The sequence below is a fragment of the Ctenopharyngodon idella genome, chromosome 13 (assembly GCF_019924925.1).
Source record: "Ctenopharyngodon idella isolate HZGC_01 chromosome 13, HZGC01, whole genome shotgun sequence".
Lineage (NCBI taxonomy): Eukaryota > Metazoa > Chordata > Actinopteri > Cypriniformes > Xenocyprididae > Ctenopharyngodon > Ctenopharyngodon idella.
The window spans coordinates 33164907-33181428 of NC_067232.1; the positions used below are offsets into that span (position 1 = coordinate 33164907).

Sequence of the window (16522 nt, forward strand, 5' to 3'; positions counted from 1 at the left end):
TAATCCCAGTATGTTTTTTACACTGTTATTCACTAAGGCTGTGTTCACACTTGGCAGTTTTGGTTTGATTAAACCGAACTCTGGTGCGACCTCCTGAAAAGGTGGGTCTCGGTTCGCTTCCAAACAATCTCTGGTGCTGTTCGACTGAAATATGAACGCAACACGGACCAAAGACTTCTAAACGAACCAAAACACGATGTGATGTCACAAGATGCCATCCTAAAAAGGTCAAAATGCTGAAGCACCTGGTTTTTCTCATCATAGGATCTACGTTGCCCATTACAGTTCGGTACAGGCGTCAGAAACCTTGCAGCAGATCTTCGTTTGTTCCTGCAGCTGTTTTGACTCCTTTACACATTTTATAAGCTCTTCATGAGTTCTCAGCTGGTAAAAATACCATCATATGTACACACACATACAGTACAACGAGCGTGTTTAGCCCAGCACACAGCATTGTTTTGGATGTCGGTAACTTCCCTCACAAAATATACATCATAAAAGCCTTTTTTTGTTTTGTATCTTTAGGTTCGGTGTTAAAAATGACAGTGTGAACGCTAAGCTAACTTAGTCTTTTGAACTCACGAGTTGAAAGACAAAGAAGGAAACTAGTCTAATGATGCAGTCTCTGGGAAAATCAATGGGCAAGTAAAAAGTGCATAAAAAAAAAAAAAAACAACACAAGATTTTTATGATATGCATATAAAATATCAGTGATATGTGTGTCCTTACACCAAAGATGCCTTGTTTGCGGGCCAGTGAGGAACCGCTCCAGGTCCAGAAGAAGATATGGGATTTCCCACAAGTCACAATGGTGTTGGCGTCAGTCGGGTGAAACTCCACCGCTAAGACCACTTCATTGGTTGTCTAATAAAACAGCACATTGGCAACACCATTACACGAAGATCAAAGAGATGAGAGGAAGCAAAAGAGGTATGTGCAATGAAACAGGGTGTGGAAAAAAAAAGGTAACAGTGGAAAATGGAACAGACATGGCAAAACATGAAAGAACGAGAAGACAACAATCAGAAACAAGATGAACACAGATTGAGAAGAAAGGAGAAGGAAATAAGATAAGGGCAAAGAAAAGAAAGGAACAAAGGAAGGGAGATAATTAAAGGGGGAAGGGAGTGGTGATATGTGTGAGAAGAGGAACGGAATGAATAAAAAGAGTGTGTCCGCGTACCTTTATCTCAGCGATTTTTGATTTCTTCTGCCAGTCCCACACAGTGAGCATGTGCTCATTAGAGTCGTCAATCACGCTGAGATGAGTGCCTGAGTCCTACACACACACACACAGATTGAGTATCACAATGACTGTTTACAAACAAACACACTTCCGGTTTCTTCAGTCACTCTAGAAAATTGCTGTTTATATTTGCACTTTATGCAGACAGAGCTGAATATGACCAAAGGGTGCTGAGTTTGGTGTTGAAACAGCCAGGTTAAAAAAGACTTGAGTTTTTCCACTTGAATCAAAGATTTCCATCATAACCAGAAGATCCGGAAATACTCATTATCACTCGTAATAGTCTATTTATAAATGCATTTTATCTACCACTATCCAGGCATTCTATCTCTTTAACCATAATAAAATCATACTTTTAAATATGAAATTAAACTGCCAGTAGGTGGTGGCAAATCATTGTCTAAAGTGAGTCATTGAATCATTCAATCAAACGATTTGTTTGGCAGAAAATTACCAGTACATTTTTTATTTACAGTGTACAGTGGATGTGGAATTATTTTTATTGGCGAAATAGAGCAAATACAGACAATATTCCAAGTCTAAAATGTAAGTCACCTAAGATTAACTTCTTGTTTTTTGAAAATCTATTTGACATATGTAAATATGCTGATATTCGAGAAAACAGCACTCTTGCTTATGTGATATTGCTTTACTAGCTATGTCCTTTATAAATATTACAAACAAGAACTGGGCATCAAAAGAACATTTTTGCCCCATATCTTGAATTTTGGGGGCATTTTAATTAATTTTGGTGGAATTTGTCCTCCAAGCCCCCATTAATTTCTAAATCTTTCGTCTGCGCGATGTGATGGCAGGGGGGAGTGTGTCTAGAAATCAGTAAGAGCTAGAAATGTATCTTCATAATTACAGGTAAATCTTCATATAACAGGTAGACTACTTTCTTTGACCCCCAACATCTTGTTTTGATGTCCTTCAGGGGGGATCAAGCCTTCTTTAGTGGTGTCAGACCCCACAAAACCCCCCGTAATTCACACCCTTGGGATAATGAGTTCTTTCCTTCTGGTCTTTCTCACATGATCAGCAGAGTCTTGCATTAATTGTAGTCTTTGGTAGCACAGAATGGAGGGCATTACAATAGTCAAGACTGTGAGTTGTTAGGTAATGCTCATTAAACACGTAATGAAATGCAATCAAATTAGATGTTCGACGTTAGACTCACGGCTTTAGAGAAAGCGAGGGATCCAACTCCTCTCTCGAAGGTGCCGAGGCCGATGATCTGCAGCGTGGACAGACTGACGGAGTCCCAGACTCTCACGTGCGGCTGGAGCGGCTGCAGGATCACACAAAGAGACGGCAAATGTCACAGCAAGAATTCATGAGGTAAACATTCAAAAAGAGGTTATTCTGATAAACAAGCAACATCGTCAGTAAAGAACCACTTGGTAACACGCACATTACAGGAAAACTAAATGCAACATGACCACTCATGCAAAGTGTTTTCACAGTGTTTACTGGTTTATCTTCTTTAGGGATCCTCTGGAAACTTGCCAGCTAAATGTGTTTGTTTTTGCCCTATCAAGACATACTGTTTGTCTTAGAAAGTTTGTTTGCTAAAGCAAATAGAAACTAGCCAGTTATTCTAGATCTGTTCTCCTATTTCGCATATCAAAAGCCAAAAGATGGAGCGCAATATTTGAGAATGAAGTACAACAGCTTAACAGATCCTTGGAAAGAAATATAAAGAATGCCATGAAAAATTTAATGCATCCTTGCTGAATAAAAGTATTAATTTATTTTTTAAAAATTGCCCTGATCCCAAACTTTTGAACGATAGTGTACATTAAGGCAAACATGTGCTTCATCATAATAGTTATGTTTATCAAACTCACCCTGCCATCCTTATCCACTCCTGCTATCTGTCCTGTGGCGATACGGATCTTATCTGGGTGAACAGCAAGACTACAAGAGAACAAGACAGAGAGAGCAGAACACTCACTCATCAACACTGTTGAGATGAACGTGGCTTTTGTTTTTGATCACCCGTTTGTCAATATACACACTTTATATTCTCACTGTCCAGACACTGATATCTAGAAATGAACATGAATTCCACTATATACATATCAAAATATTTACACAAAAAATGTTTATTATTCATTGATAAGGCTATCTGTGGAATGTGAACTGAGTCTCAAAAATCCAACTGTATCAGTCTATCACTATTTTTGTGGTTACATTGGTGGTTAAAACATTACCTACATATGTATTTTTAAGACTTCTATAGTGGTGAATGGGAGATGACAGCAAATATATTTTTTGTGTTCCCATTTGCTCCAACAGCAAAAGAAAAATTCCATGACAGCGTTTACATGACTCTCAAAAAGAGGGAAAAATATCGAGAGATTGGTTACAGCAGTCAGAAGAGAGAATGATGTCAAATTTGTCATTACTCCTTCAGACATTGTATTAGAAACACACTTGCAGCAGTGTTTATTTATTTAATTTATTTATTTATTTTTTTTTGGTAATTTACTGACAAGGTAACAAAATATAGCATTATAAATGTATATTAATTGTTTTTTAAATGAAAATATGAAAAACTTTACTAGATTTGCAATGTTGAAAACTGTGGAAACACAACATCACAGTCTGTGAAAAGGGTCCATCTTTATATTTTATTTTATTTCAGCTTTATTTCAATTAACAGAAATGTTTTTAATAATTCTAGTTTTAGTAATGAAAATAACCCTGTCAGGGGTTCAAGTATTAATTAGGAGGAACAGACTGCCCCAAACCGCCTGGTTCACATGATAAGTGGTAATTGAGTTTTAAACTGAATGGTCCACTCTAATGCCCAGCATCCTCTCTGCTAACAATGCTCACATCAGCTCATTTGTTTTGTGTAGGGCCCACAGAAGACATTTCCCTGTCATTTCCATCCTGTGATTACACAGCCGCATTACATAGCCAAAACTATTCACAATGTCAGCCATTGGTAAAGAAAAATGGCAGCATCTTTCAATGAAATGTTCAGTCAGAGTTGGCAATTTAATCACTGTCAGTGTCAATGTCCCATAAAACCAAAAGATAACTGCGTTCCCCCCAATAACACCATGTGTGTATTCGTCAGTCTCACCATTTGACACAGTCTGTGTGTCCTAAGTAGTGACGCTGTGTCCTCTCCTCATAGTTGAAAAGCACAACCACCGAGGCAATGAAATATACAATCTCCCCGGTAGGCAGCAAGTACACGTTTGCACGGCAGTCACGACCCCTGTAGCCATATCTGTCCGTCTAGGAGTCAAGGAGGATACAGGCAACACAACAAAACACCAATAACAAACAATACGATAACTTCTGCAGGCTCTTTTAGTAATCCCACCGGTTGTACTCGCACCAATCAGATCGGGATTCAAACCAGTGTTTCAGCATGGGAGGCAGGCCTGCTACCAATGACGCTAAAGGCCGCAGCCTATAGCATCAGTCGCTAGTGCGATTCTTGAGGCCAGGGGAATGAGATTTACTCACACAACTCTTACTAGCTGGTCTCCTTTACACTCACCCCCCTTAACCTCACTCCCATCTGGGTCACGGCACCAATTTAACCCCTCCGGTTCTACTTGCACCACTCCGAGCAGGATTTGAACTGTGTTTCAAGCATGGCAGGTGCACGCGCTAACAAGGACGCTAAATCCCGCAACCTCTAGCATCAGTCGCTAATGCGCCTCTTGAGGCCAGGGGAGTGAGATTTACCTGCACAGCTCTAGCTGGTCTCCGTTACATCAGCAAATATTGACATACATGTTCAAATTCAATTAAATTAGCTATTAAGGTACATTTTTTAATTATTTGACATTATAAATTATAATATTATAAATATTACACTTTTCTTGCCTAGTTTTAATCCATTTTAAATCCATTTTCTTATTTATTGTTATGTATTTTTATGTTCTCCTTTTAAACTGGACTTTTATGTTGGCATTTTGCCTATGTAAACCATTTTAAATTGCCATTGTTAATGAAATGTGTTCTATAAATAACCTTGGCTTGATTTGCTTTAAGATCAAATGCAGAAATACAAAGTGGCAAAGTGCAAAGTGCAAAGTATGCTAGAAAGGAAAGGATACACCCACTCCAATTTGAGTCTCTCTGGGGGAAGTTCGGTGCGGACCTCGTCGTAGTTCTCCACGTCCGATGGGATAAACATTGTGATAGGTCGTCCTCGCATGAACATTTTGATATAGTCTCCCTCTGTAGAGAGATTTGATGAAGGAAAGGTATTCTAAGAAAACACTAGAATAACAAAATTAACAGCTACTGTGTATGTAACATTTCTCAAACAAAACCCATGTTTGTTTGTGTCAAGTACATGCATCTGGAGATTAGACTCTTTGATTTAAGTTGTTTGAAATTTGCAGTGCACATGGTCTTTGAGAAGAGTCTGTGTGAGCTTGCTATATTATAGTCAGTCATTTTAGTACATTTTAACATAACATACAGCATGTATTTTACCTTCTAACATTGCTCCTCGTTACAGTTTTTACATATTCGTTGCTAAATGAAGCTCTTTGATGGAGTTAGTAAAGCTCATGCTCTGAACTCATTTAAAAACCCAAGCAAATCAAAATTGAAGCTGAGCGCCGTGCAGAAGGGCCAGAGCAATGACAATGCCCAAATTATACTGTGATTTGATAAAGGAAAGAAAGTTTTGAGCAGAAACATCAAAGTGGTGAAAAAATGGATAGAGTGAGGCAGAAAAAATAAAAAGTTTTCTCTCGTCTCCAAAATCAGTTTGTGCTGTAGCACATCACCTTATAATTATATAAAGTATTTAACACCGAACAAGACATCTGACCACAGATAACCTTTAAAGAATCGCCATTCTTTACTGTCATTGATTTCATTACGGTAAAAATGTGCGTAGTTGTCATTAAAAAAAAGGTTACAGTGGATCATTATAATGAATGTAATGTTCTTTGTACAAAATGTACTTTCTTAATTCTTTCCTTTAATTTTGGGGTGAAATATGGACTAGATCTGTTCTTGACCGGTTTAGTGAGATTCAGCCGTAAAGCTGTTCTGGCATCATTACTTTCGGAAAAACACATTCCTCTGCTAATAAGTTACTGGTGGTGAATCTAAGTCACCTATTTAGACCAACTCAATTGTGAGAAAACATGAACAAGTGAGATGTGTGTTTGCCGTTTATCCTGGGAGGAAATCCACTTACTATCAATTCCTCCAGAAATTTTATTTAAGATTTTAAGGAACAAGAGAGACAGAAGAAAAGTGGAAGAAGTGACTGAGCATTGATCTTTCAGATCAATCAACATGTTAAGAGAATTAAAGTGGGATTAGTGCCAGAAACGCTTATAGTCCAGCCTGAAGCGGGTAAGGGAGTTTCGGCGGCTTTCGGCCCTGTGGAGAGGAAGGCCTTACCTTGACTGTTTTTTTCACGGGTTGACATTTTAGCTGGGTATGGGACAGAAATAATAATCTCTCAAAAAACAAACACAGAATGACAGACAAGGAACAGTTCTATTGATGCATGGTAATAGAGAAATGTCAACAGTTTTTAAGATGGGTGTGATCATTAAAAGAACAAATGAGAAACCACAAGTCAAAGGAATGCAGTTTGTGCAAGTCTTTGCCAAGATTAAAATGACTTTAGAGATGGAGGTGGTGCTTACACCTGTACTGTTCTCGGCCCAGGGCTAAATCCAGCCTCGGGATAAGGTCGTTCCAGGGCACACTTCGCCTGCGACCACTGGCATGAGCCTCGTGTTAAGAGTATTTTTCAGTGTCACTGCTAATCTTGCCCTGGGACAACGCCAAATACTAAGAGGTAGCACCACGCTAGCTTTCATTTACACTTATGAAATGGGCACAGCTTAAGTGTTTCTACAGATCTTACTGTGCAAATGACATGTACGTGTATTGATTTAACGTGCACAAAAGGTCTGACATATTGCACAAGGCACCAGTTTTGCCTGCACCACTGTGATACAGGAAATGAGAGGAACACACGAGGAAAAAATGAAGTTGAAACATAATAGATCACGTAAAAGGCAAAATGAGACTTTACCTTGGCTGATGACTGGATCTCTGTGTCTAAAGAGGAAATGAGAAGAAAATCAAAATATTGTTAATGCAAGACAAAAAGTGAGTTCCAAAAAATAGCATGTTTGTTCAACTATAGGAATGCGTTAAAGGAACAGTTTCAAAATAAAAATTAATTTTATTGTCATCACTTGTTCACTCTCATGATGTTCCCAACTGATGACTTTCTTCCATAGAACACAAAAAGAGGATTTAAGCAGAATATATCCAACATGCTCCTTTCCATACAATGACAGTGAATGGAAATGAATGTTGTCAAGGTCCAAACAATAAGGTCCCATTAGTTAAAGTTAATTAATTCATTAACTAATATTAACAAGCAATACATTTGTTACAGTATTTATTAAACTTTGTTAACGTTAGTTAATACAGATACAACAATTTATTATTAGTTCATGAAATAATGTTAACAGATACAAATTGAAATGATTTTTAGTAAATATTGAAATGAACATTAACAAAGATTAATAAGTATTAATACATATTTTTCATTGTTAATGCAGTTAACTAATGTTAAATTATGGAACCTTATTCTAAAGTGTTACCAAAATTACATAAAAGCGCCATACATGCACCATAAGTTATATGCTATGGCGGAGAAAAAGATTATCTGTGAATGACGCACAAATTTCGGCCATCACTGTCGGAAGACTTGTAATATATGATAGTTTTATGTCAATGTTTGGAACGTGACGGTGTCCATCCCTTTTTAATTTTCCTGGTTGGAAAAGAGCACATCAGAGATTCTGAATGACTTTTGATTTAAAAAGAATAACATAAAGGTGCATGAAGAATTTCTCTTCAGAATTTTCAAGCAAGAAGCAAGTGCCATTGATCAATTTGATTATTTGCAATAACACATGACTAGGTCCAGATGGAATCTGTCGACTTTTTTGCAGGTTGTGTTCTGAAATTGGATGAATTTCATGGAATGAATTCAGACTAAGATAAAATGAGTTGAACAGCAAGTACTAAACTAAATATTGGTAGCTGAAAGCATATTAACCAAAATAAATAAAACATGGAATGCTTTGAGTATCGGTGTAACTTCCTGATCGATGTGTTTTCCAGTTCGCTGGAAATCTGTGGAGCTTCTTGGAATTTTCAAAGTCAAGAAAAATGACTTAAAAAGCCTGAAGCATTTCACAACACTGGTGAAAGTAAAACCTTCCAATCGATCAGATTTTTTTGTACCTCAGTTGGATGGCTTATATGAGGACTCATGTTTACAACACGAGTCTTAGTAGGGCAAAGGGGGTGGAAGGAACCTAACACTTACTTCTCTGCATTCTTCACCACTTTGGACAGCAGTTTGGAGGTGGAGGCTGCTTTCACCAGCTTATTCCTGTTCTCCTCTCCACTGTCCCATGTGCTACTTTGAGAACGCTCCATTCCTCCAGCACGCTTTGCACTGCTACCCCTGCTGGAGACGAAGATGACACAAGAAAAACATGTACCGTATTTCATTGGAAAAGAAAGCAATAGCAGAGAAGCTGACAAACAAGTCCAGGGGAGAAGTTAAATATTTAGAGGAGAGGTATCGTGAGCTTGGAGGTAAACAAGCTATTCAGTGTAGGTCACAGGTTAGTTCTGACAATTTTACTTAGGTTGGACTGCAAAGTAGACGCTATCTCTATCCAGGTCCTCCAAACACAAATACCCACTCTTCCAATTTGGTTAATTTCAAACAGGGAGCCAGAAGTCAAGCAACGCCCCTTGAAAGTCAAAGATGCATCCCTCAGGTAAAAGATCATGCATATGCCAAAGCATAATCCACTCGACAGTTAGTACACACTGGGGAGTTGAAAACTTAAGACCCAGTCTTTGGTAAGTTGCATGAGATTGTTTGGGAAAAAGGCGCCACACAGCCAAGCTAAAGGAAGGTAGAGAAGGAAACACATCAGAGATTTAGAAAGGAAAAGTAGAGGAACGTTATCCTCACGCGAAGCTGTATGCAAGAAGAAAACGTTAGCACACTTGTTTTCTGGACCATCCGTTCTACAGGACTGAACGGGAGGCTTGTGTGGGGGGGATCGTGGGATTGACAGAAAAGCAAGTAGAGGCCAAAAAATACTGAAGGCCAAAAAATAATTAATTAATGATGGATAATCATGGAGCCTGAATCAGCAACCTTCTGGTTACCAGCCCTGAGTTTTAGCCATTACGCCAATCTTCCTCACCTTACACTCTTAAAAATAAAGCTTCCAAAAAGGCGTTTCTGCAGTGAAGCCATAGGTGAACAATTTTGGTTCCCCAAAGATCTCTTCATGGAATAGTTTATAAAAGAATCATTTTTTTTGTTAGTGTGAAAAACATTTTAATAATCTAAAGAACGATAAAGAACCTTTTGTAGACTGGAAAGATTCCAAGGATGTTAAAAGGTTCTTCATGGAATCATAGATGCCAATAAAGAACCTTTACATTTAAGAGTGTAGTGGAGAATATGTAGCTCAGGGCAGGGGAGAAGGTTTGGTAGAAGTGATCCAGAAACTCAAACATTAAAGCCCAAAGTATACTTCGTTTTTTTTTCACCAAACGCTAGGGTGTGCGCAGTGTGAATTTCATCATCAGCATAGTATTTTTCTATCTGCACATACACTCAGCTCTGGCTGTACGCAATGGTCCTTGAACTTTTTTGCACTTGTTAAAAAAGAAACTGAGGAGATGGAACAACAACAACACACTCCTCAACAACAGACGGCCATGTTGATGAGCGCTTGTGTGAGGGAGTTAAGAGGTACAAGAAACTCTAGTTTACACAAGAACAAATACATTTTTATCGGTTGTAACTTCTGGAGAGAAAGAGCGCAGACACTGGACAAAAAAATTTAACTTTCTGTGTTTGTGAAAGCTATCAAATGGAATATACTTTGAAAGGCATATGCTAAAAGTTTGCGTTAAAACTCAAGAATACTTTGGGCTTAAGGCAATTCAATCAGTCAGAGCTGTAGCATAGTACCTCCAACCTCACCGAACATGGGAGTAAGAGAGGAAGGAAAGGAACAGATAGTACTCCGGGGCAGAGCGGACACACTTCCACATGAAAAACCGACTTGATCTCTACATATGGGGCCACTCGTGAGGTATCTAGGCTTGTCCGTCACTAATATATGTACGATAGAAGTTGTTTGAGTGCATCACATGACTCTATTGTCAAATAATAAAATTACCATGTTTTGCCATGTAATACCATGGTATTAGCTCAACAGGACTTGGTCTACTAGCTCCACCAATTGAGTTTTGCTGATTAACTACATTACTTTATGTGTCCCCAAGTAAAACAGCATCAAATTAGCGCTAACAGAAACCATTCTAGTCTAGCATGAACATTTATGCTAGTTTTTGCCCTATAAGCAGAAACACCATGTAAATCATCTTAGTTCGCAGTCCACCTGCATTTACTGCACTTTCTATTTCTAAACCTTCATTTTTTTTTTTTAAAGAAAATAAAACACATTCCTACGTATCTTGCATTACTGATACAGATATCTCTACATTTCTTAAAAAAACAAATAAACAGTCTCTGATGTTGCTAGTCTTTGCTAGTGTGAGTGAAATCTTCATGGTTTGCAGAGGCTTTTTCTAAGTAATGTGACTGTGGCCAGACCCCGGCTAATAATTTTCTTGTTGCGTCGTCTAAGAAGCATGGATCGGGCCATGAAATGACATTAAAGGAGACGGCTAATTGGTTTTCCGCTTCTCTGTAGATAATTGGATGGGACAGCTTGCAGAGTCAATATGAATAACTCAGCAGGCGGGTTCTTGAGTTATTAAGTACAGACTAGAATGGTGTTGAAGCATTGCTGGGCTAATGTGTTAGCCTGATTACTCTGGATTATTAAGCAAGAACTAAGGGTCTGAGCACTGAAGGGACGTCACATCTGCTTTTCATTACTTTCCTCTTCTGGGTGGATCGCTCTGAGTGATCCAGAGCATAACAGACACATTCTGACCTATACTGCCGGCCTGATACTAGCAGGATATTTAGCATAGCATGAGGTACAAGTACTGATAAATGATGGGAAAACAACATGGAATGCGAGAGTATGTTTAGATATAATCTATTTAAGGGCCTGGAAATCATGAGTACTGATTAAAGTTGTTTCCTCAAATCTGAGTGTCTTTACGAATGGCTCCTTCAGTTGAAAACCGTTTTATTCATCATATTTTGACTGTAACATTTGCAATGCTTTACAGGATGAGTAGTTTGTTTTTTCTTCTTCAAATCAAATGTTTTATTGCTGTGTGTTATCTTGGAGGTGGTTGGTTTGGCCCAAGGCTTAGAACTTTTAGTTAATAAGTTTTTGAAATCCCTATGGAGAAAATGAATGGGGACAATACTTCCGGAACACAGGCAGATAAAAAAAAAGGAGTCACTGTTGCACTCTATTGATCTCGATATTGATTGAGGAAGCATGTCAGCCCTGCCCCTTGGCTTTATGTCAATAGGTTGCGAAACCACTGCAAGCAGATTGCCAAACGCAGTTCGAACACTGCCAGAAATTGCACGGCTGTTGGGAGGAACCTTTTGGCTGGGGTCGACCCCTTGTTCTCCGAGGCTTGTCTTTGGGGCTGTGGGGGATGAGGGGAGGGGGGGTTGCTGGAAGGGGATGGTGCCTGAGGGGTGCTGGGTGCTGAGGGGGGTTTATCGTTAGTCTGTGGTGGCTCCTCTTTCTCCTTGATCCCCTCCATTGGAGGCTTGTCTTTTTTCCGCTCTCCACCACTACCGCTGTGAAAATAACATGCAGGTCAACAAAGGAAGTTCTGATACAAATTAACAGATGAGGAGAGTTGAGTGGCTCAACACTGACGCTCACAGACATTCAGATGAATATATTTCTGCAGGCTGAAAGATTATCACACATTAAACAGAGCATCTGATTGGACAAACATTTGAATATGGCGTCGTCAATATTGACTAGTAACCATTTTCCCAGAAGAGAAGACTGTATAGGCCTGGTTTAAATGTGTTGATCTATTAAAAAAATAATTGTGTTTACTTTTAAGGCTATGTCTACATTTACCAGATACATTTGAAAATGACGTTTTCGTTTCTAAATGCTCTCCACCCACACTGGCGTTTTCAAACATTTTCCAAAAGTTTCTCGTCCACACTGAAATGTCGGAAAACATTATTGCGCTCTCACGCTAATTTGCCCCGTTTAGTCAATCTGGCCCTTAATGTCAATAGCACATAGCAGGCACATACAATGCATGGAACATTTAAACAGAGATATCTATCAGTAGAATATGCGTTTTCACAGTCTGCACAACAACGCAATTGCAAAAACAATGTTTTCAAATGTATCCACTTGGGAGAGCATCTTCAAAAAGCTTAGTTTTCGCAGGACAAAAATGCAGTCTCAGGGGCCATTTACACGACACCGTTTTCAACTAAAATCGGAAAACTTTTTTTGTGTTTTGACCATTTATACAACAACAGCGTTTTGGGGGCCTGAAAACACACACCTTTGAAAACGGGTTTCAAAGTGCAAGTTTTTGAAAATGATATCATTATTGACTCAGTGTAAAAACAAGAATTTGTGAAAATGGTGTCATCATGCGCATGTGTATTATGTGTTCAGACTATAGGCTCATAGCATTTCTTTACGAAGTGACATCACCAACAACTGGACTGGCAGCAGAACACAACATTTTACTTGCAGATCCGAGTGAATGGGGATCGTTTTGACAACTTTGTCACCTGTACGCGAAAAACGCAAGAAGCATTTTAGAGAAAAAATTCAAATGTATACGGATTATTGCAGAAGTAGCCCTAGTACAGTGCTTCTCAAACCTGTCCTGGAGGTTCGCCACTGTTTACTCATTTTGATTATCTCCCTAATCTTACACACCTGGTTCAAATCATCAGCTCATCAGTGGACAGCTTCATAAGCTGAAATTGGTCCGAGAAAGGAGACATCCAAAATGTGTAGAGGAGGCTTTGAGATCATTTGCACGTTTCAGTTGTGTGTGTGTGTGTGTGTGTGTGTGTGTGTGTGTGTGTGTGTGTGTGTGTGTGTGTGTGTGTGTGTGTGTGTGTGTGTACATTACCTCTTGGCGGCGGAGGAGAGTGTCTCTTTCCTGGCTACAGACACTGTGGTAGTATCTCTGTGAGATTTGCGGCCACTGGAACTGCCATTGGCAATGCAGGACATTGAATAAGCCTCACGCAGAGCGGTCTGACCTGCAGGACACACATCACACATGATTCTTAGTCCCTCTTATACCTAAAAACAATGACTGAAATATGGGGAACATTTGGGAACATGTTGGGCCATTTACTAGACCTTCCCACACCTTTTGACTTTCTAATATCCATGAATTTTCCAGTTGGATAGGCCTTTTGAAAATAATAATGGTAGCACTTTACAATAAGCTTTCCATTGTTAACATTAGTTAAAGGGGTCATTGATTATGATTTCACTTTTTTTTTAACTTCAGTTAGTGTGTAATGTTGCTGTTTGAGCATAAACAACATCTGCAAAGTCACAACGCTCAAAGTTCAATGCAAAGGGAGATATTTTCCTTTACAGAATTCTCTGTTTAAGGACTACAACAAACGGCTGGTAGGGACTACAACGAGCTTCTTCCTGGGTTAGTGACATCATTAACCCTGAAATTTACATAAACCACACCCCCAAGAACACGCAACAAAGGGGGTGAGGCCATGTTGGGCTGCTTTAGAGAAGAGGAAGAGTTGTTGTAGTAGAGTGTTGTTATCATGTCGTCATTTTACGCTGGACTGCTTCACAAACGAGGGTCAATTCAACGCTGGATTTGCACAAAAGATTAACATGACGGCACATGCTGGTCGATGAGTTGAATCAACTCCACAGCAACTACATAAATTTATCCACTAACCGTTCAGAAACGTCCAGTTTCATTCTAAAAGTTGTAACTTCTTCCTGAGTCTCTCCATCAGTGTCGACTCCGGTTTGAACAATGTAAGGCTGAACACCGTTACTGACAATCCTCATTTTGGCTGCGTGAGATTCTCCAGCTTTGTTGTTGTTGAGCAACCGAAGCATGAGCTGTTAAAGCTCCACCCCCTTCTGGAAAGGGGGCCGGGAGCAGCAGCTCATTTGCATTTAAAGGGACACACACAAAAACGGCATGTTTTTGCTCACACCCAAATAGGGGCAAATTTGACAAGCTATAATAAATGATCTGTGGGGTATTTTGAGCTGAAACTTCACAGACACATTCTGGGGACACCAGAGTCTTATATTACATCTTGAGAAAGGGGCATTATAGGTCCCCTTTAATGCTCTGTGATCTAACGTGAACAAACAATGAACAACTGTATTTTTATTAACTATTAACATGCTTAATTTTAATGTAAGCTACATTATATTAACTAAAGTTAACAAATGAGACCTTTTTGTAAAGTGTTACCAAATTCATTTATATAAATGATGAATTTTTAAAAGCTGAACATAACTTTAAATATTTACATTCACTATAGAAATTTCCAGACACTTCTGTGATTTAAGATTCTATTGATTTCTATGACTTTTGCATGCTTGAAGATCACAACATTAAAGCTGATCACCAGTCAGGGAAGACAGAGACAGGACAGACAGTAAAGGGAGGACAGTGTCTGGATTAAATAGGGAAATCCAGACAAGTTAACTGGATTAGTGGTCTGATTTACTAGTCTACCACTGATGATTCAAGAAAACATCATCATATCTCAATTGTTTGTGTGTGTGTTTAATGCTATATAAAATGCAGGAACATTGTCTTGTTGAAAAATTCCTCTTTAGATAACTTTTCATTTGTGGGAAGCAAGCCATTCTGCAATATTCTCCTGTCCTCCAAAGCCTTAAATTACTTTTCACAGTGAAGCAGCTCACCAATACCAGCAGCTGAAATGACACTCTTCCTCCATGCTTCACTGTGGTAGAGATGCATTTATTACTATATTTCTCAGCAGATTTTCGAAGACGCCGCTCTGAAGCATCACCATGCAACTCATGTTTCATTGTGATTCATCACTCCACACACAACTTCCCATTTTCTGCTAAAAACTTCATTCTGTCTTTGATGTTTCTCTGAGACAGCAATGGGTTTTTAAGTAGTGCATTTGCTTAAATTTGGCTAATTTCCTGACCAATAATTTGTGGTTAAGACAATTAAAAGCTTAGTGCTTAACCATTTTGGGCTTGGCCCCCTTTTTTCCCCCCCAGAGTGTATAATACACATTGTAATGTAAAAATCTAAATTAAATTAGAAAAGAATAAACACCAGATGCGGTCTCAGATAGTTGAGGCACACGGACTCATGTCAAACTAGCATTTGTTCTTTCTGTGGTTGTCCTGTAATGCTACAGAACAGACTGAGGTGTCCATTAGAGCTTGGTGTGGGATTCTCACGCTAAACTTCAGTGCCATGGTTGCAGTGGTTTGCATCAGCCATGCTATTTAAAACTCTCTCTGAACGGCCTGCATGTGAAAATGTCTGATTTAGGCTGTTGGCTCCTCACCGGTCACTTCACTTGACCCCTCTTCTTTGTGAGAGAGACTGACGCTTGTATAGTTATTGTGTTATGGCACCCTGCAGCTCTTGTGTGATGGATTCAAATAAGTGTTTTTCTCCAGGGCACGTGCACGCGTGTGTATATTATCTCAGGAGGCGGCGATGCGATGTCAGAACCACATGGCTCCGTTTCATGCTCCATTAGCCCACAACAAAAACACACAGTGTGTGGCTGACCTCATCAGACCGCTGAGAGAATGTGTGTGACGCGTGTGTTTGAACAAACCCTGAACCCCTTCCTTCCACGACTCCACCTCCATAACAAAACTACCGCTCACATTCATGCTTCATCCTGAACTCCCTTGGGCACGTTTCTTTAAAAATTGAATCAGGATGTTTATAAATATTTAATCAGATTTAACAAGATATTAATTATCTTGTTGTTTTCTTGGTTTTTTCTTAAATTAAAAAATAGTTCCAGCCCCACGCAGAATCTGCAGGTAATTTGTATACTTTCCGTGCTGATTTTGTGGGAAAATTAAGCACAGAGACAAAATGCCTGTTTTGTCGAGTATCATCATAAGAGCAGTCTTAAATGAGTTAAATATCATAAATGAACTTGTGAAAAAATGAGATGCGCGTCAGATTCGCGTCATGTTCGGCAGCAGCAGCAGCTCTTAAAGTGACAGCAGCCTAATAAACCAGTTGCTGTGA

General features: G+C 39.1%; 1 protein-coding gene across 9 annotated transcripts in view; it reads right to left on the minus strand.

Annotated features, from left to right (window-relative positions):
• The window catches only part of LOC127524565 (echinoderm microtubule-associated protein-like 4), a 101075-nt gene that overhangs the window by 18924 nt on the left and 65629 nt on the right, over positions 1-16522 (minus strand). For 5 of the 9 annotated variants that reach the window (XM_051916187.1, XM_051916190.1, XM_051916184.1 and 2 more), the window contains 11 exons: positions 13382-13514; positions 11853-12056; positions 8607-8750; positions 7293-7318; positions 6647-6679; positions 5335-5458; positions 4344-4493; positions 3097-3166; positions 2427-2537; positions 1184-1279; positions 730-864 (listed from right to left, as the gene is read on the minus strand). In XM_051916187.1, the coding sequence (XP_051772147.1) occupies positions 730-864; positions 1184-1279; positions 2427-2537; positions 3097-3166; positions 4344-4493; positions 5335-5458; positions 6647-6679; positions 7293-7318; positions 8607-8750; positions 11853-12056; positions 13382-13514 (1226 nt within the window). The remainder of the gene's footprint in view (positions 1-729; positions 865-1183; positions 1280-2426; positions 2538-3096; positions 3167-4343; positions 4494-5334; positions 5459-6646; positions 6680-7292; positions 7319-8606; positions 8751-11852; positions 12057-13381; positions 13515-16522) is intronic. The other 4 variants (XM_051916185.1, XM_051916186.1, XM_051916191.1 and 1 more) reach the window with 4 other exon arrangements.